General features: G+C 37.6%; 1 protein-coding gene across 1 annotated transcript in view; it reads right to left on the bottom strand.

Annotated features, from left to right (window-relative positions):
* ITGB1 (integrin subunit beta 1) overlaps window positions 1–19,695 on the bottom strand; it is a 43,166-nt gene that overhangs the window by 6,071 nt on the left and 17,400 nt on the right. Inside the window, exons 2-15 of the mRNA XM_068987678.1 lie at window positions 19,103–19,169; window positions 17,022–17,107; window positions 13,277–13,499; window positions 11,635–11,805; window positions 10,818–11,056; window positions 8,637–8,792; window positions 7,807–7,902; window positions 7,426–7,515; window positions 5,698–5,838; window positions 5,334–5,533; window positions 3,681–3,919; window positions 3,245–3,467; window positions 2,351–2,583; window positions 401–567 (exon numbers count right to left, since the gene is read on the bottom strand). Coding sequence (XP_068843779.1) covers window positions 401–567; window positions 2,351–2,583; window positions 3,245–3,467; window positions 3,681–3,919; window positions 5,334–5,533; window positions 5,698–5,838; window positions 7,426–7,515; window positions 7,807–7,902; window positions 8,637–8,792; window positions 10,818–11,056; window positions 11,635–11,805; window positions 13,277–13,499; window positions 17,022–17,107; window positions 19,103–19,169 — 2,331 coding nt within the window. The remainder of the gene's footprint in view (window positions 1–400; window positions 568–2,350; window positions 2,584–3,244; window positions 3,468–3,680; window positions 3,920–5,333; window positions 5,534–5,697; window positions 5,839–7,425; window positions 7,516–7,806; window positions 7,903–8,636; window positions 8,793–10,817; window positions 11,057–11,634; window positions 11,806–13,276; window positions 13,500–17,021; window positions 17,108–19,102; window positions 19,170–19,695) is intronic.

Raw genomic sequence — 19,695 nt, 5'->3', positions numbered from 1 at the left:
TGCCAAGTATGTGGGATCCAAGTTCCCCAACAAGGGATTGAACCCACACCTCTTGTGTTAGAAATGAGTGTTAACCACTGCACCACCAGGGAAGTCCCCAGGATTCTATTTTATATAAGAAGAAAAGGCAGAAGAGCAGAGTTAAGATTAAAATTATTAAGAAAATAAAAATACCACAGTAACCTGAAGAAACATTCTTACAACTATTTTCTTTTAATAGGATGTATTTAAGATGTTTTCTGTTTTTCACTGAATGCAAGTTTCCTGAATAATAAATTCTGGGGGGCAACTGAAATATTTAAAGGACTTTAATAATCAGCTTTAGAGCTAATAAACAAGTCTTAGAAGCGTTACATTTACTTTATGAAACACCTTCCATTTTAGATGTTTTCCAACTTACCGTGTCCCATTTGGCATTCATTTTTTCCTTTTCAAATTTGGCAAATTCCCTTCTGTCATGAATGATCATTAAAAGCTTCCAAATCAGCAGCAATGCAAGGCCAATAAGAACAATCCCAGCAACCACACCTGCTACAATCGGAATAATGTCTGGGCCAGTGGGGCACTCTGTAAAGTAAAAAGCAAAGGATACGCACACAAGGGGGGTTAGCTTGTGAAGGTGCAGCCAGAACCACAGAGAGCTGTGCAGTCTCACAAAAGACTCAGGAATTGAAACTCCAAGATAAGTGACGTATCTTGGGGCACACTATCCAAAAGAACCTATAAAAAAAGATACTAGAAGTAACAGATAAGTTTACAAGATCATAAGGTACATGATCAATAAATAAAAATCATGTATTTCTATGAATTATACCAAAACTGATTTCTATATATTAGAAACTGAACCTCAGAAAATAGTATTATCTACAATAGCACCAAAATCACAAAATACTTATGTATAAACCTAATAAAACATGTACAAGATTTATATGCTAAAAATTACTAAACACTGATTTTTTAAAAAGACCTGAATGGAGAGATTTTATCTATGTTCATCAATTAGACAATTGATTAGACAATCCTCTCCCAATTTTATCTATAAACTCAGTATTATCCCAATCAAAATCCTGGCAGGACATGTGTGGGATATCAAGCAAGCGAATTCTAAAATTTACAAAGAAGTAGGAGAACTAGGAAAGTGTCTCAAAAACACTTTCAGGAAAAAACAAAGTTGGACAAGTTACATTACCAGATGTCACAAAACTAGCCTTGAAGCAACAGTAATTGAAAGAGTGTGTTCTTAGCTAAGGGACAGATGCCTAAATTAATGGAACAGAATCAAAAGTCAGAAACAGGCCCACACACATAAGGTCATCTTATTTTCACCCAAAGTGGAGAAAGGTCAGCCTTTTCAAAAAATGGTACAAGAACTGCTGGAAATCTACCTACAAATAACTGGACCTCCACTCCAGATACTGAGAGCAGCTCAAAATACGTTATGGACCTAAATGCAAATCCAGAAACTAAAACTTTCAGAAGAAAACACAGGAGAAAAATACTTATGAAGTTGAGTTATGCAAAGAGTTCTAAGGTAGTAAGAAGCAAGATCTACAAAAGAAAAACTTGGTAAAATTTAAGCTTCTGGTCTTCAATAAACAGTATTTGAAACACACATACCTGAAAATGCAAAATAATAACAGAGGCTTTAAAAAAGTTTGCCTGTTTCTTTTGAAGTTAAATATATGCCCTCTCCCCAATCCCTAACATTTATCCTAGAGAAATGAAAACTTACATTCCAATAATAACTTAATCACAAATGTAGAAAATTCCAAAGAATGTATTAAAAGTTCCCAGAAAAAAAAAAGATAAAAATGATTCCTCTCTTGAAAAGCAGAACAAATTCATGCCACATAATACCCTTTAACAATTATCTTTCCCAGCGTCCAAGCCTAAATCAAGCTGCTATTAAAAATATTATTAGTGATGATGTTACTGAGTACCTTCTACCAGGCACTGTGCTAAGGGCTTTATACGGGTTACTGCATTTACTCTTCAAACTCTCCATAACATAAAATTTGCTTTCTCTTTCCCTTATTTCTTATAGTTAATTAAATACTATTTTAAGCTTGAAGAGATTAAAATGTCCTAACTTGAATGCAAAGTAGTCATGTAAAGTAGCTGGAAGCTGTTCCTAGATGTGAGTGAGTCAAAGTTGCTCAGTCATGTCTGACTATTTGCAACTCCATGGAATGTCCATGGAATTCTCCAGGCCAGAATACTGGAGTGGGTAGCCTTTCCCTTCTCCAGGGGATCTTCCCAACCCAGGGATCAAGGGGAACTGCCAAAAGCTCTAACCAGCAGAAAGACATAAAAGAAAATGCAAAAAACTTTGAAATGATCAGATTTCTACCTGGAGTCTCTACAACATGAACAGTGGCCTCATTGTTCCCATTCACTGAATATGTGAAGTAGAACCAGCAGTCGTCAACGTCCTTCTCCTTACAGTGGGACAAGGGATCCACCTGGCCTGGCTGGGGCAATTTGTCCCGATTTTCAACCTTGGTAATGTTGAAATGTGAACATTCCTGAGCACATGTGTCTTTCTTTTCTCCTTTATTGAAGGCTCGGCACTGAACACATTCTCTGTTAAAATGCAAATGATTATATTTATTATTTATAATAATATTTGCTTAAAGGTTATTTTGTGTGCTAGACTCAAAATTTGACCAAATTAGGCCAAGAGAGTATGAAAGAAGATATGAATAAATGAAGAAACATATGACATTTCTTGGTGGGAAAACTAAACATAAAGATGCTAGCTTCCTAAGTGAAATTATAGATTTATTATAGCTCAAACTAAAATCCTCCAAAAGAAATAAGAGTAGTAAGCTAAAACTAGCCCAATCAGAAATGAAATATACAATATAAAGCCAAAATAACTTTTGAAATGTGTTGCTGATATTATGGTTCTTTCTGCTGGAGACAAAACCTTCCATTTTATTTAGTCAAAAGGCAGTAAATAGCAATTGGTAATACTAATTTAACAAAGGTTACCACATGGATTCAATTAAATACCAAATTCAGGTTGAAATAATGGTACCACCACACTCATAGGATACAATTCACTATCATGTGCCAACACTAGCGATTGAGAATTTTTAGATTTAAAAAGTGGGCTTCAAGGTGACAGATACTTTATTTACAGTGTGGCCTGGTGTTGGCACTGTTCTAGGTACCGTGTGATCACACACAGGCGAACAGACAGTGACCAATCACCTATTTCAAGCAACTGAGAAAGACTTACTTATGCTCAGCACAGACTCCAAGGCAGGTCTGACACATCTCACAGGTTGGCCCTTGGAACTTGGGGTCTGTACACTTGCAGGCCCCACACTCGCAGACGCCGCGGCCATTGCAGATCTGTCCATTCACGGCCATGCAGGACGTGGTGTCCAGAGAACAGTCACAGGCGCTGCCGGTGTAGTTAGGGTTGCACTCACACACTCGACACTTGCAAACACCATTTCCTGCAATTAAAAATCTCATTTCTCACAACAGTGGTAACAACATAATCACAACACTGCAAAGTGAAAACAAGCAAGAATATGTGAGAAAGTACCCACAGGAGGGAGTGACCCTCAGTGCTGCCCCTTTTCTATTTATCACTAAGCAAACTTGCAACATGTTTCATTATATTAGACAGGACCACACTCTATAACCACTTTCAGGCCCATTCTCACCTCCACATATTAAGCCATTGGATCTATCACAGTTGAAATTATCACACTCGCAGAATTTGCCAGAATAAATTTCATTTGTATTGTCCCTCTTCCTACACACACACTGTCCACAGACACACTCTCCGTTGTTGCTGCAGATTTCTGAACTGTTTTCTTTCCTGCAGTAAGCGTCCATGTCTTCACTGTTCACCTCATCCGTGCTACATTCGCAGTGTCTCCCAACACGCCCTTCGTTGCACCTAAACAGAGAGTCCAAAATCTCAGTCACATAAAATAAACATAACTGAAGTAACAAGTAAAGCGAGAAAGGCAGAGAGGAAATAAAACTATAAATATTATCTTCAGACTACAACTAAATGAGTGTTTGTGCCATGTGTCACGGAAGTGTGCATATGTGCATGTGTACACACACACAGCCATTCAAGTCCATACGGAATCTACACAGGGGCCTAGGACAAAATTCCTCTTTAGGAAAATAACCATTCTGATCAAAATGAAAATACAATCTAGCAATGAACAGGTGAACACAACATTTGCAAACAAAGGATAAACTTATTTTTCAAGAGTGTAGTATGTTTTCAAAGGATATGCTGTATATTACATTTGCTATTATTTGCCCAATTTTTATACTAAAAGTTTATACCCAATTTTTATACTAAAAAAGTATAAAAACACACAACTGAAGAGCTGAAATGATAAAAAACACAGCCCAAAAAGTACATGGAAGTTGAAAATCATACTAAAGGTATCATATGAAAATGTAACTACCATAATCTTTAAAAACAAATTTATCCTAAGGATTCAGACTTTTCAGACACTTTTTATAGTGCTTATACACATTGTATCTGGTAAATATACAAAAAGAAGGCAAAACATTTTCAAGATCTTTCAGATAAATAATATTTTACTAAAAATGTATCTATACAAATCAGGATATGACATGGAAAATAAAAAATGTAACATTTTGTTATTTAGAACAGAAAGCTAGTAAATGATGGCAAAATAGTCATTAATTTTCCTCATGATTAAAAACCCTTCAAAGCCTAGTCATTTGGGAGCTGACAGTTGGATCAAAACAGTCTTCTCTCCTGTTCTAAAAAAAATAGGAGAAAGATGAAATAGGAAGATTTATTTACAGTATAAAAATTAAAAATAATTTGACTTAAGTTCTGTTAGTAGTAGATTCTATGTTCTGAAAATAGTGCTTTCTTAGTTTTACAGATATATGAATTTTTTAAAAATTATTCCAACAATGCAGAAGTACATGTAATAACAAGCTGAACACCCTTTATTAATTCCTAATTCCAGTTCCCATATAAAATCACTATTATTTTCTATAAGTAAACTGAGCTCTAGAGAGTTCAAATTGCTATCATGAGAGAAAAACCCAAATGCTACCATAACCATTTGTTAAGTAACATCTTGGATGGCTACAAAAGCTTGTATTTTAGAAGGCAGTCTGCCTAAGGAAAAAAAGGCAGAGAAGAACTTTCTATGAAGAACACACACAAGACCAACAAATTGATCTTGTGTGAGCAACAGTAGTTGGAAGAATAATTTATCTGCTCCCACAGAGATTCTGGGAAGCTCAGACAGGCGGCCTCCAGCTGGCCCAGCTGCCACGCCCCCGGACCGTGCGCGCCTCCCGCTCACCTGCAGGCCCCACACTCGAAGGTCCCGTTGCCATCATGGCACTTGGGGCTTCCTGGGATGCCTTCACTCTGGCACTCGCACTCACAGATGAACTGAAGGATAATCTCCACTTCCTCAGTGAAGCCCAGAGGCTTAATTTTAATGGTTTCAGAGTTCTTATTTGGACATTTATTTGCAGTTATGCTAATTTCAAATTGAACCTTAAAAGGAAAACAAGAAGTTAAAAACTAAGCAACTTCAATCTACTAAAAATTTTTCAAAAAGCTACTCAAGTTATATTTAACTGTTTCTCCAATTATAAGCTAGATTGCTTATAAACAAGTAAGCTTTTTCTTTACTTCAAAAAAATGTTTATGTAACATACCTCATCCCCAATGGAAATATTAGAGCATTTTCTCCCATTTTCCCCTGTTCCATTCACCCCATTCTTGCAGTAAGACTTGTAATTTATCGTTACTCCTTCCGGTAATTTGCTGTTTTCCAAAATGACTTCTGAAGAAAGGGACTAAAAGAAAGACTAGTAAGAGGAAAGGCAAACAAATGATACTATAAAATAAGTTGAATTAATAAATCCAATGGATAAAATGAGCTGTTAAGAAAACAGTATTATTTAAATATTGGAAGCCTAATCTTGGATGACTAGAAAACACAAAACCCAGAGAAATGGGCTCAAATAAATAACAACCAATTATTCAAAATAATGTACACAACCGAAGAGAGTATTTAGTTAAAATTTTAATGATGACACAGCACAGAGGCCTAATATTAATTATGAAGAGTTCTAAGAACTCAGAATACTTTCTTTCCCCACTGGCAACACCCTCTCCTCTGCCCTACCACTTCTAGCTCACTAGTGTTAGTCGCTCAGTCATGTCTCTCTGTAGCCCCATGGTCTATAGCCGACAAGGCTCCTCTGCCCATAGATTTCTCCAGGCAAGAATACTGGAGCGGGTTGCCATTCCCTTCTCTAGGGGATCTTTCCAACTCAGGGATCAAACTTGGGTCTCCTGCATTGCAGGCAGATTCTTTACCGTCTGAGCCATCAGGGAAGCCTCAGCTCACTGAAGACAAAGGTAAATAATCTACTACATAGGCTGGAAACAAATCTGCTTAGGGGCCATTGCAGGCCTGCCCCCACTCTCTCAAAGAAAGAAAACCCAGAGTGGGAGGATTCAAGCCAGTGCTTTTGTAGAACAGCAGAGGGCGCAGGACAAATGGAGAAGACTGCAGCAGCGAGCTCGGTCCTGGTCACACCACTCCACAGAAGGAGTCAGGAAAGCATTCAGATATGCTGTAAAGACAGAACGACTCTGGGGGTGACAGGGAAAAACCGGAATCTAGAAAGTCTGTAAAAATCTGTGTAGGGTCTCCCCTGGCATGAGGTAGAAAATAAAATTCAACTTGTCAAAGGGCTGGAGCTGGTGTATGCAGCACAGGACAGTTACAGTTGTATTACAAAGGCCTCCGATGACTTACAACAGTTACTGACCAAGGCTTAATGAGTGAGTATCCCTAAAGTACCCAGAACTAAACTCAAGATGAACAATTCCTCTTTAATTTCAACTTCCTTCCACGTGGGGTGAAAATCTTACAAATTTTACTTTAATAAGTCATGTATGGATTCATATATATTTTATGGTACATGCACATATGACTGTGTGTGTACCACTTGAGAACAGAGAACTATGTACCCTGAAAATATGGCAAGAGAAGAATTAGAAAAAAAAAAGGGTTTCTGGCACAATTCATCAAAATCAATGAATCTGTAAAATGAAGGGAAGTAAAGAAGACTGAGGTAATCCTATAAATCTAAATGGAAGTTGTTTCATACTTGTTTTCCAAAAAGGAGAATTACTTAATGACATTCAAACAGAATGTAGAAATCCACCCGCCGCCATGCCTTTTATTTTGCCTTGCAAACACATTTTTGTAAGAGAATGAGTTTTTCCTCCATATACAGAATTTTACATACAAGTTTTACATTGTCTTCTGGGGCCTGCTAAATTGTGTATGAAAGGAGTTTTACTTTTTTTGAGCAAAGTATTCTCAACAGGGTACTGCCCAAAACAGATCTTACTTAAAATGCACTCACATTGTATGCATCGATGATCAACTGAATCACATTGCTGGAATTTGCAGATAATGTTCCTACCGCTGACTTAGGGATCAAATTTTTCAGTTCCTGCAATTAAAAGATAAAACCTATAAAACCTGACTAATTAGCATCTACTGAGTACCTACTATCTATTTTTTAAAACCATTTCTTGATATATATTCCTAAATAAGGAGTCAGACCTAAAAACAACTAGTTTTGCAATGTAATTAAAATTAATACCACGTTTGTAAAATCTAGCCTTTCTATCTGATGACATTTTCCCACATTTCAATTCAGACATATCATTTTGCCTTTGATGACTAAACAATAAGGATCTAAAAATGTGTTCCTATTTTAATCTCACACGTATATATTTACCTTGTAAACAGGCTGAAATTCTTCAGTAACTGCAAAAATGGTCTGAATGTTATTTTCGCTTAGTTTCTGGACAAGGTGAGCAATAGAAGGATAATCCTAAGAAATTAAGAAATAAAATTTAGTATGTAATTATATCCAATATACTCCAGTTTTTCAATACTTTCTGAAAATAATGATTTGCAAATATATCTGGATTACTTATGCAAGATTGCCTGAAACAACACAAATTATTGCTGAACTGGGTGCTGTCTAGTGGGTTTCTAATCCTTTTCTATCTTTATGTGTACACAAAAATTTCAATAAAAAAGATTTTTAAAAGATTATCTATGTATATTAGATGTCAGAACAATGAAATTGAAGAATTGACATAATGAAAGGTATATTATCACTAAGAAAAAGACCAAGATTCAGCAAGGTTTAGGTTTCTTCCAGACCTTGAACTGCCAATGTTTGTTTTCCGTAGAGGCAGGATGCCTACTTTCTTAGATCGTATATAAATATGACAAGGAGTGTAAGACTATACAAATGATTTGTTTAGACACAGTATCAAACTTGCTATCCCTTGAGGGACAGAGCAAGAGGAGACAGAGCTTTGGGCTGGGGTGCAGGGCCAGGAGTCAGCAGCTCCCTTAACCACCAGGCCCTCAGCTACGCGGAAGGAAGCAGGCGCAAAGCCACAGCCTCAGAACAGCAACAAAGCTTTCCTGCACATTAGGTCAGGGCCCAACTTACCAAAATAACAGAACCCCAATCCTGAAAACCCACAAGCCCATTACCCATAATACTCTAAAAACCCGAATCCACTTAAATGTAAGGCACTAAGCACTTACATAATAATGGCTCATTGTGTACACATCATTTTCCAGGTGACACTGTCCATCATTCGGTAAAACAATGCCACCAAGTTTCCCATCTCCAGCAAAGTGAAACCCAGCATCCGTGGAAAACACCAGCAGCCGTGTCACATTCCTCCAACCAATCAGTGACTTGAAAAGAAAAGGATTTCAATTTTAAAATACTACCTACAGAAATTCAGCAAAGATTAACTCTTTTCATCTTTATATAGGCTACCACTATACTTTCAACTTAATTCTGTATTTTCTCTTTTCACAATGCTAATAACATCCTTGCTGATAAAGGCACTGAGCCCACTGAATAAAACTCCCTCGCCTCACTATAACACTTCACCTTGCCTATCTGTCTGTCTCAGCTCTTTTTTAAAAAACTACCTTTTAAAGTCAATGTCCTTCTCCCCACTAAAAGGTAGCTCCACTCCACGCAGGGCAGGGACCACATCTGGTTTCGTGCATCATCTTATCTCTACTAGGTGCTTAATGAATAACGAAAATGTCTCAGCCCACACTCAACTTTATCTAAACACTGTTATCTCCCCTTCCCATCCATACCTACTCCACCTTCTGGAGCATATACTCCCTTTATCAGCCACCATATTAAAAAAGCCTCCCCTTTTTAATTATTAAAAAAAAAAAGCATTTTCTTCAAAGACTTGACCCTGCTTAATTCCACCCCTTTTAATCCATCAGTACTGTTTGTTCATTTATTTTATTCTCCACCTTATTCAGCAAAAAATTTAAAGTGGTGGTAAAATCCTCCTGAATAGTAATTTTATAATCATCTGTCTTTATTTACTCCATACATCTGTATATATCTTCCTAAGACTATAAAATCCTTGAAGGCAAGAATTAAGTTTACTCATGCTGACAGACCAACTGGAATATGTCTCTTCTGCATTTAAAGAAGTAAGTGGAACAGTTACTCTCAGTCAGCACAGGGAGCAGAAAGCAGCAGCCAGGATACCATGGCCTGTTTTAATCTCAAGGCTGAGGTTCAGGCAGAGACAATGCAGAGAATGCTTTCTCCATATGAGCTTCTAGCAGGATCACAAATGAATGGCTGGAGAGGAAACAGGCATCAAGGTAGGCACCACCTGGAAAACTACTCTTCCCCTTTAAAAGTGGAGACTATCCTTAAACTGCATCTACCCTGATGAGAAGTCAAGAGTGACCACAATACAGTTGTTAACTGTTTGTTGGCTACTTGCACTATCTATGGATTTCCGTATTTAAACTTTCTAAGGTGTATCTGTTATCTCTTAAGGAGAAGGAAACAGCCCTCTAGAATGGCAAGGAAATTGCCTAGTGGATGAGCAGTGATGGGAACATTTGAAGCTTTGTCCTAACAGGCTAAAGACTGTTATCTCAAGCACTGTATTATATTATCATCTTGGGTATCAAATAGCATACTAAAACTTGGTTGAAAAGTAACCATTAAGAAGCATCTGGAAGAGAAAGGTCTTTTAGGGCACAGGGGTACTATAAGGAAAAAGAGGAGGAAATGAGACAGATAAAACTTCATCTAGCTCACAATGTTTTCTACTTCCGTCCTCAGCTACATCATTAAAAGGTCACCTAAAATTTTCGGCTGGTAAATGGGTCAAAAAATTCTAACCACCAGTCCAATGGAGGATCAGCTTACTGTCACTGAAAATCTTGTAATTAAAATTACAAACATTATATGACTTCTCAGAATATCTATTCTCATACAGCTTTCAAACTAGGACTTAAAACTTTCTTTTTAAATTACTAAGACATGGGGACGATGCCTCTCAAAGATAAGCAGAAGAAAACTAACCAAAGGAAGATGGTGTCTGACACACAATCTATTTGAGCACTTTTAATGTGCCTGGTGACGTCTCAGATAACCCCAATACCATCTCAGTCACAAAGCTGGAAAGCCAGGGTACCCTGAGCCTCTTTAAAAAAACCCGGAACACCAGCTAAAGCTACACTGCCCCACTGTTTCAAATGGTGAGCATTTTGGCTTTTAAAACCCGGATTAACTATGCTTTTTTTTAAACCACTTGCAGTTGGGGAGGGAATTTAAGGGATTAATCAGTATGATATAGAAATTAAGGTAATATTTTCTGACAGAAAAATCACACTTAAAATCCACACAAATAATATCCCCTTGTAGAGAATAAATGCACTCACTCCACAAACTGCAACTTGCATGATTGCATCAAAGCCACCTTCTGGTGAATCCAAATTTCCAGATATGCGCTGCTTACCAACAAGTTCATTAAATACTTCCCCTTTATCAGTAAGGCTGAGCACATTTTTGTAGCTAAATGGGCTCGTGCAGTTCTGTTCATTTGTGCAAGGGTTCCTGAGTTTAGCTGGTGTTGTGCTAATGTAAGGCATCACAGTTTTCTCCACGAAAGAGCCAAACCCTGTGGAGGAAAACGCACATGCAGTGATAATGGAGGGTGGATGGTTAAACTGCATTAAAAAAATCAAGTCTAAGTAATCAACATGTTTATAAGATCAACAAATGAATGAATATATTCCTGTAACAACAAACATGCAGTTTATTATCTATGTGGTGTAATGTGTGTCAAATAACATGGCAGCCAGTGAGAAGGGCTCCCCTGGGGGCTCAGATGGTAAAGAATCTGCCTGCAATCCATGAGATCCAGGTTCCATCCTTGGGTCAGGAAGATCCCCCGGAGAAGGGAATGGAAACTCACTCCAGTATTCTTGCCTGGGAAATTCCATGACAGAGAAGCCTGGCGAGCTACAGTCCACAGAGTCACAAAGAGTCAGACACAACTGAGTGACTCTTTCTTTCTTTTTTACAGTAAAAGAGGAACAAGGAGGCAGAAAAATCATTCGCCATGTGACAGGAGTATCAGTCCTCTCAGAAAGAAAAAGCTAAAACCTAGCCTCCTAATCTCACATGTACGTAGTGAAGAATAAAACTGCCAAGATTTACACAAATGAAAATTATTAATTTTCTCAAAATTCCTACCAATTCGGAAGTCTGAAGTGATCCTCCTCATTTCATTCATCAAATCTGTTCCCAGACTTTTGACATTCTCCAAGTCGTCTTTCATGGAATAGGAGAGGTCCATGAGGTAGTAGAGATCGATGGGATAGTCTTCAGCCCGCTTGAATTTTAGTGCGAATGTCTGTGGCTCCCCTAATTAATCAGAGATTAGAAAACTAGCTTGCCAGCAATCAAAAGCAAACGGAAAAGCCAAGTAAATCAGATTGATAAGGTCAACACTATAGAGTAAACCGTATTATTCACATAGTTTTTACAAAAACCAGGGCATTCCATAGGTAATTCAATCAATGGCTGTGTACTCTTTTTATTCACAAATACTTAAAATGCTAGGCCCCAGGGATAATGAAAAAAGACAGCATTCCCAATCTACAATGGGCAAGACCGGCAAATAGTGGGTTGGTAACTACGACAAAGGAAAACAGATAGGGAACAACACAAACTGGATGGGGTGGGTGAGGCAGGCACTCTACAGGGTACTCCGGATGTTTTAGAGACTGACTCTGTCAAGCGAAGACTCCTCTGTTTACAGGATGCACTGTGTGCAGTGAATAAAGTAATCTGATTTTCACTTACGAAAACCTGATGAAAAGTTTTAAGATGATTAAGGAGACAAACTTGTTAAAAAATTATAGGGAAAAAAAAAAGAGGATACAGATATGAAACCAATAAGGACACAGAAGAGATGTACCAGAGGTATGAGCTGAAATGCGTCAGAAAATACACGAGTAGGAAGAGGTCTGGGTAAAAGGTCATTTAGTTTTTAACTTGGAGATTTTCTCTATATAGATTTCTAGTAGGCAGCTGGATAACTGTGTGTGGAGCTTGCGAGAAAAATGTCTGTGTTACAGCACACAAAGGGCTTCAAAACCATGAGAGGAAAGCCAACGGTTAAGTGGACTACAAAGAGGAAGGAAGAAAAAAGACACAGAAAGAAGACTGGCAGGCACTGGCGAGAGATAAGAAGGAAAGCAGGAGCGTTATCGCACAAGCCAAAAAGAAGCATGTCGAGGAGCTCAAAGGCATCACGTGTACAGAAGAGTTAAATAACGGAATAAAAAAGGCCTGCCGAAGGTCCATCAGGCCTGGCGGTTTCAGGTGCCAGCAGAGGTTGGCCAGAGCAGGTCTGGAGGCACTGGGCTGAAGAGAGGGCAACAGGGGAGGGAGTGGGGAGGGCACACGCGAGTCCCGAGTGGAAGGAGCTGGAGATTAGGAGAGAACAGGGCATCCGTTTTATTTTTTCCAGATTCAGGACTGCTACAGATTCTTATGAAAACCTTAATATTTTAACAGTAGTGTACAAAAACAAAGGAAAAAATAGATTAAAATGTTATCTTTATGCTATATATAGTTACACCAGAAGATGGATATTTTTATTTTTTAAAAAACCCACTAAATCTATTAATAATACTTTCTGAATCTTTAACAGAATTTACTTTGGACATTAGGCAAATGTCAGGTATGTGGTCTGCCAAATTATATCTGCAAAAAATTCAAAAACTTTTCTAAAAGTTAACATACTCAGCATTTCTCAACAGAAACTTATATAACGTTGTCTGGAAGCTCAAGTGGACCCAAAGGCACTCCTAGAATCAGATTTCCATACCTGATCGTAACTGCAGAACCAACTGCTGTGGCTGGATTTGAGTGATATCTTCTGGCTGCAGCTTCTCTGCTGTTCCTTTGCTTCGGTTCGTTACATTTTTATTTTTCTTTATATCTTTGGAGCCTCTGGGATTTTCAATGTCATTTGGATGACAGCCCTTCTTTTTTAAGGCTTCTAAATCATCACATCGAGCAGATGTAGGCATACCTTCTTGTAAAAATGTCTAAATAACATATAAAATATAGGTATAAATATGGTATAAAATGGTCAAACCTTTTATATAATTGCAAATAACCAATTAAATTGCAAAAATCAGGTAACATGTCTAACGTACTTCGTCTCTGGTTTTAAGCAAAATGTTGTTCCCTTCATCTAACCATAATAAAACATTTCTCCTTGAAGGTAGTACCTTTATTACTAATATATAACTAGTACTATATTATTTTAGAAATATTTAGTAGGACTTAAGTGTATATTTTAACTGTTTCATGTTCAAAGTCAAAGTATCTACTCAAAGAAATTTGTTTGTGAAATTATTCAGCAGGGTTAAGAATTATTAATAATGAACATGCCCAAATAACAGACAAAATACTTTTCCCAAAATTTCCCTTAGAAAAATTCTCAGAAGTCTTTCATATTAGATAGCATTTTCCTTCATGATATTTTGAACAATTCAATACTAGGAAAAACATATGAGCCCAAAACCTGTTTTAAAAAGGAGACCAAGAAATTTACCACAGGTTTACTAAGTATTCTTGAAGTTTAAAAAAAAACAAACTATTGGCTATTATTAGAAAAAAGCCTTTTAGAATTTACTTTAAAAAAAAATTAGCAAGTGATTTTATAACAGGGTCAGAATGTATTTCTATTGGGTGAATTTTTTAAAAACAAAAAGTGGTAATGCTGTGTGAATGGTACTTGTGGTGTGGAGTAAAACTTCCAGTAGTGACGTTGATTTTAAAATGGGTTTTATGTGGAATCTAGAAAAATGGTACAGATAATCCTATTTCCAGGGTTTGGAAATAGAAATCTACTTCCAAGAAGAGAGATGCAGAAGCAGAGAACGGAGCTGCGGACAGAGGGGAGTGGGGCGGGGGGGCGGACGGGGAGAGCGCTGGCACAGACGGCTCGTGGAAGGGGCTGTGCGCCGGGGAGCTCAGCTCAGGCGCTCTTCGAGGACTATAGCGGTGGGATGGGGGGTGGGAGGCAGGCTCAGAGGGAGGGGTTACATGTACACATATAGCGGATTCATGCTGCTGTATAGTGGAAACTAAGACAACGCTGTAAAGCAATTATCCTCCAATTAAAAGAAGGATATACTGTACAGCACAGGGAATATAGCCAGTATTTTATAATAACTACAAATGGAACAGAACCTTTAAAAATTGTGACTATGTTGTATGCCTGAAATTCACATATGATACACCAACATCTCAATTAAAAAAAAAATAGAATGTTTGCCAAAAGAATCAGAGAACAAAAAAGAGTTACAACTTTTAAGTAACAGAAATAGCTACAAAATATATTCTTGTTTATAATAGGATGGTGAGTTAGAAATGCATTAATATAATGCATCCAGGATCTTTTCCGTACTTGGTAAATAAACAGCAGCTAATAAATATTCATTACTACCATTCTTTTTTTAATGTGTTATTTTTATCAGATGACTAACTCAGAAGTACTTTTAGTGAAAGCAAAAAAACTGCTGTTAAGATGTGTGTGTGTGTGTGTGTGCACATGTGTGCACTCACTCATGTCCAACTCTTTGTGACCCCATGGACTGTAGCCAACCAGGCTCCTCTATCCATGGGATTTCCCAGGCAAGAATACTGGAGTGGGCCGCCATTTCCTACTCCAAGTGATCTTCCAGATCCAGAGACTGAACCCACATCTCTTTCAACTCCTGCATTGGCAGGTGGATTCTGTACTACTGCGCCACCTGAGAAGCCCTAAGATGTAAAGATTCTAAATAAATTTTCCATAAATGTGAAAAAGGGGAACAACAACAGTGTATACAAGTATATTTGTGCATATCATTTTAAAATGTGTAGTTATAATAGCCATTTAAGTATTTCACATATACCCCTAAAAATCGTTTAGTTGGCCAGAAGTCTTTTTTTAAAATCTTGTCATTAGGAAAACGAGGAAATGCCTTTCATTTAGGGTCACTTTGTGTTCACTTTTATATGGTATTTATTATCTATCGATTTCATGGTGCTGCATAAAGTGAGGATATTCATAAAAAAGAATACACAGTAGTTTTGATGAGTTTTTTTTTTTAAGGAAAATGTAACACTAAATGAGAGCCTTTTTGTACTTGGAGAAACAACTGGAAGGGAATGCCATAGGTCTGATGGTCCAAAGCTCAAAGTTGTTCTCCCTTTATGTATGGTCAAACTAAAATGCTGCCCAAGTGCAGGCCAGTGCACCATCCATTTCCAAATATTAGCCAATCCAGGAAACTCGGATCACAAAACTCAAGTAAACATATCCCAAAATACCTTTAATAACTTAAGAATTGTGCCACAAAGATCAAAGGCTAAATTATTAAAAGAATAACTTGGCTAGGATAACTCTAAACCCCAGATAAACAATAACCTCCATGAAATGAATGCTATTGTTGGGAACAGCAAGTACCACTTATTTATAATCATCTAAGTGAAACTGCTTTAAGTTTCTCCAATTCTTGTGCCAACACAAAGGAGGCAGCTCATGCTCAATTTCCAGGTAAGAAAACCAGGGGTTTCAGTTAAGTAAGCCTTGTCTGAGACAAACTCAAGGCACTCCCTCTGTCTCCTCCACTGTCTCCAACTTAATTCCAGAACACCGTTTTTTGAAGAAGAGAAAGTTGCCAGTAGAAAAATTCTGAAAATACAAAACAAAAACTTCTCATTTTGTCTTTCAGGTCAAATCACATGAAACATCTGATACCTGACCAGTAATGGCCACAAGGCAGGCATCTGAGTGTGGGGTTTTTACTCAGGTGCCTGAGTGAAAACAAACAATAAGCCCTCAACCTTCTGATATTATTCACTCTGTAAATAAATTACATATCCTCAAAATGACTCCCCTTTACCTCCAGTTCCAACTTAGTGTTCACTGTCCATTCATTCATCTAACACTTACTTAACTTGTGGAAGGTGCCATGTTAAGCAATATATACAGATGACAAAAAATAAAATTTAAACCCTAACCTGAATGGGCTTTTATTAGGATATAAATCAAGTGTATATTAGTTTAATTGAAACACAATTAGGCAGATTAATTATACTTTTCCCATCATAAAAAAGGGAAAATCTAAAATAGTTCAGTGAGATGGCTAGAGTTTTTTGGGAAGCTGTCCAACAGAAACATAACGCATGCTACAAAGGTGAGCTACGTATGTATTTTTAAGTTGTCTAATAGTCACACTGAGGGGAAAAAACAGGGGAAATTAATAATACATACAAAATATGAGCATTTCAACCTTAATGACTTTTAAAATCACTAAGTCCTTGATCTCTGGCATGTATGAAGGCTGACAGCAGTTCTCAGGAGCTCAACATCACCACACATGCCCAGTGGGCCCTGTGCGGGGCAGCACAGCTCCAGACCACCACACATGGTCACACACAGAGCTGACTCTCATTCAATCAACAGTGAGTGAGTGAGAAGTCACACCAAGCACCTCCCAAGGATACAGTTTTGAGCAACACTAAGTGACGAGGGAATGAATGGAAAGGCTTGAATAATCAATCTGACTTACTGAATTTGTGCACCATCCACAATTTGGCCCTGCTTGTATACACTCCCCACATGACTTGGCATTTGCTTTCAAACATCTATTTTCATCTGTCAGGAAAAAAAAAAATTAGGCTACTTAAGTTCAAGAGAGAAAACAATGAAAGATCAGGATCACAATGGCAATACAATATATATGAACCAGATGTAGAAATACTATGAAGCTAGTTACTAAACTGACTCAGACCTACCCACCAAAGAGAGGTGATTCTGGATCATCCTGGCGCAGAGAACAATAAAAAGACAGTTATCCTTCCTGTCTTCTACAGCAAAGACTAGGTATCCTTAATCTATACATCTGTCCTTTTCTTCCCCCCAAAGGCATAATTCCAGGCTCTCTCAAGTTGGTCATAATTGTCAAGAATTTCCTTACCACTGGGTAAAGTATTATTTCTTTTCATTTAACTCATACCACCACACCCATACTCCCCTCCTCCAACCAGGCTGCTTCACTTTAGTTTGGTAAATACTTGACAAGTCCACATTCATCCTATCCACAACTGCTTGACTTCTCAGGTCTATGTTCAAAGTATGTCGTGTATTTCTTTAAATCCTCGTAAGAATCAGCATGCCTGCCATGTAGCACACACTAATACGCACTGTCTCCAATGTATGTTTTCTGATTATAAACCTAACACACGCTCATTACAGAAAATTTGGAAAATACATAAAAGCATTAAGAACTAAAAATCACCCAAAACCTGCTCATTAAGACATACATTTTTTGTATATTTTTCCCAGTCTTTTATCTATGCAGATAAATCAAAAAAATAGCAAGGAAGCATGCACAGACATTACTTAAATGAAACTGAGGACATACATTTTGTATACTACTTTTTTATACTTAATTGTTTCATTCCAAATTCTTCAAAAACATGGCTTTAAAGATTACATATGCCACTATATTAATGTAGCCTATAGAGTGGGAAAATTTCTATTATTTTTAATCGCATGGTTCATGTGGGCCATAAACCCGACATATAACACACACATGCACATGCATGAACCCACACAGATGACCATTCTTATGCAAAACTCCATTTCCTTATCACAAATTTAAAAAAAAGAAACACTGAGATGAAAAGGATCAGCTTTAAACCTCTCTCCAGCAGTAACATTCAAACACACATCCTCACAAGCAGTGCACACACATTTCCTTTTTTAATGCGAAGATTTTCCTTTCATTTAACAAGTGTAAATAAGAACATCAATTGTCAGTTATTTAAGAAATCTTTTTTTTCCATATTTTTCCTGGCCATTTATTTTGTAAATGTTCTATTCGTCTTTTGAAAAGTTTTCTATCATCATGTTTTTTACTGTTTTTACTGGATCTCTACACTTGTGAGTGAAATTAAACCCTTATTTAGCTATTTTTTGATACTGTTTTGACATACAGATAATTTGTTTATGTTACTGTTTGTCTTTTGTAATTTAAATCTATTAATAACTTCCCTCATCCCTAGTATCAAACAGCTCAGCTGTTCTATGCAGTGCATTTTCTGAGATTTGGAGAACAAAAAAATAGGACATCCATTATTCTAGATTTGGGTGCACCACGGTTTATAAGAGGATTAAATATATTTTCAGCTTTATTTTTTCATTCCTCTTCTATACAACACCAACATTTTGCAAGACTTCTGATCAAACAGCAAGAACATCTTTTGGAAAACCAACTGTTCCTCCTTTCATTTTTTCAGACAGTAGTGGACAGTTCATAATCTGTCTTCTACACATTTACTTTACTTCCTTCTAAAGATGTAACACGCCTTTGCTCTCTCTGTGTTCATTACACACTCTATCCTATCCCCCCCAAAGATCTCTATGTAGTGCATTCTATTCCTGCTGTCACTCCGGGTGGCGGGTGGGGAACCTGACAAAGGACCTTGCAGGCACCAGCGGGAGCCCTGCCCTCGACTCTGAGAGGCGGGGCCGCTGCAAGGCCTTCTGAGGGAGCAGGACCACCCAATTTAGGTTTTCCCAGGAATTTAAGGTGGTCAAAAAGTGATACAAGATATTGAACAGACAAGTAGGCAACTTTTTTTTTACCTGCTTGGCCAAACACACAGCAAACTGAACTGATCAATCCAATCCAGAAAATCAGTTGTAAATGCATCTGAAATAGAAAATGTACAATTTTTTTTAAAGGGGGGGGTTAACATGTTAAGCATAATCATGCCCACTCACCTGATTTTCTGATTTATAAACATAATACATCTTCTTCCCCAACCCTTCTCCATACTCACCCTCCTCCTCTCCCCCCAGGTTCCCAGAATCCACTCTTGCTTTTCTCCAAATCAAATATAGTTTAATATTTAATTAACAGTGCTCAGGGAAAAAATGTCAAGCATTCTTACACCTAAAACCTATGTATTAAATCTCTGTCCCATGGAATCTGTTACCTCCTGTGACTCCGAGGTGGCCAGTCGGGCATATCCCAATGCCTGTTATCTCAACACTGAATTGTGAGTGTGAGTGAGCCTGTCAGAACCCTGATCATGTCACCAGCTTGCTTACAGCGTTTCATTTTCTTGTAAGGGTAAGACCAACATCTTGCACAGGCCCCCAATTCAGCTTTTGTGTCTGATGTTCTATGACTATCTCCTTTTCAAGAAAATCAACTTCTATGCATGAAATTTGTA

Source organism: Capricornis sumatraensis, chromosome 15 (genome assembly GCF_032405125.1).
Source record: "Capricornis sumatraensis isolate serow.1 chromosome 15, serow.2, whole genome shotgun sequence".
NCBI classification, from domain to species: domain Eukaryota; kingdom Metazoa; phylum Chordata; class Mammalia; order Artiodactyla; family Bovidae; genus Capricornis; species Capricornis sumatraensis.
Note: the sequence above shows the minus strand (reverse complement) of the source record. Positions and strands in the feature narration are given on the sequence as shown.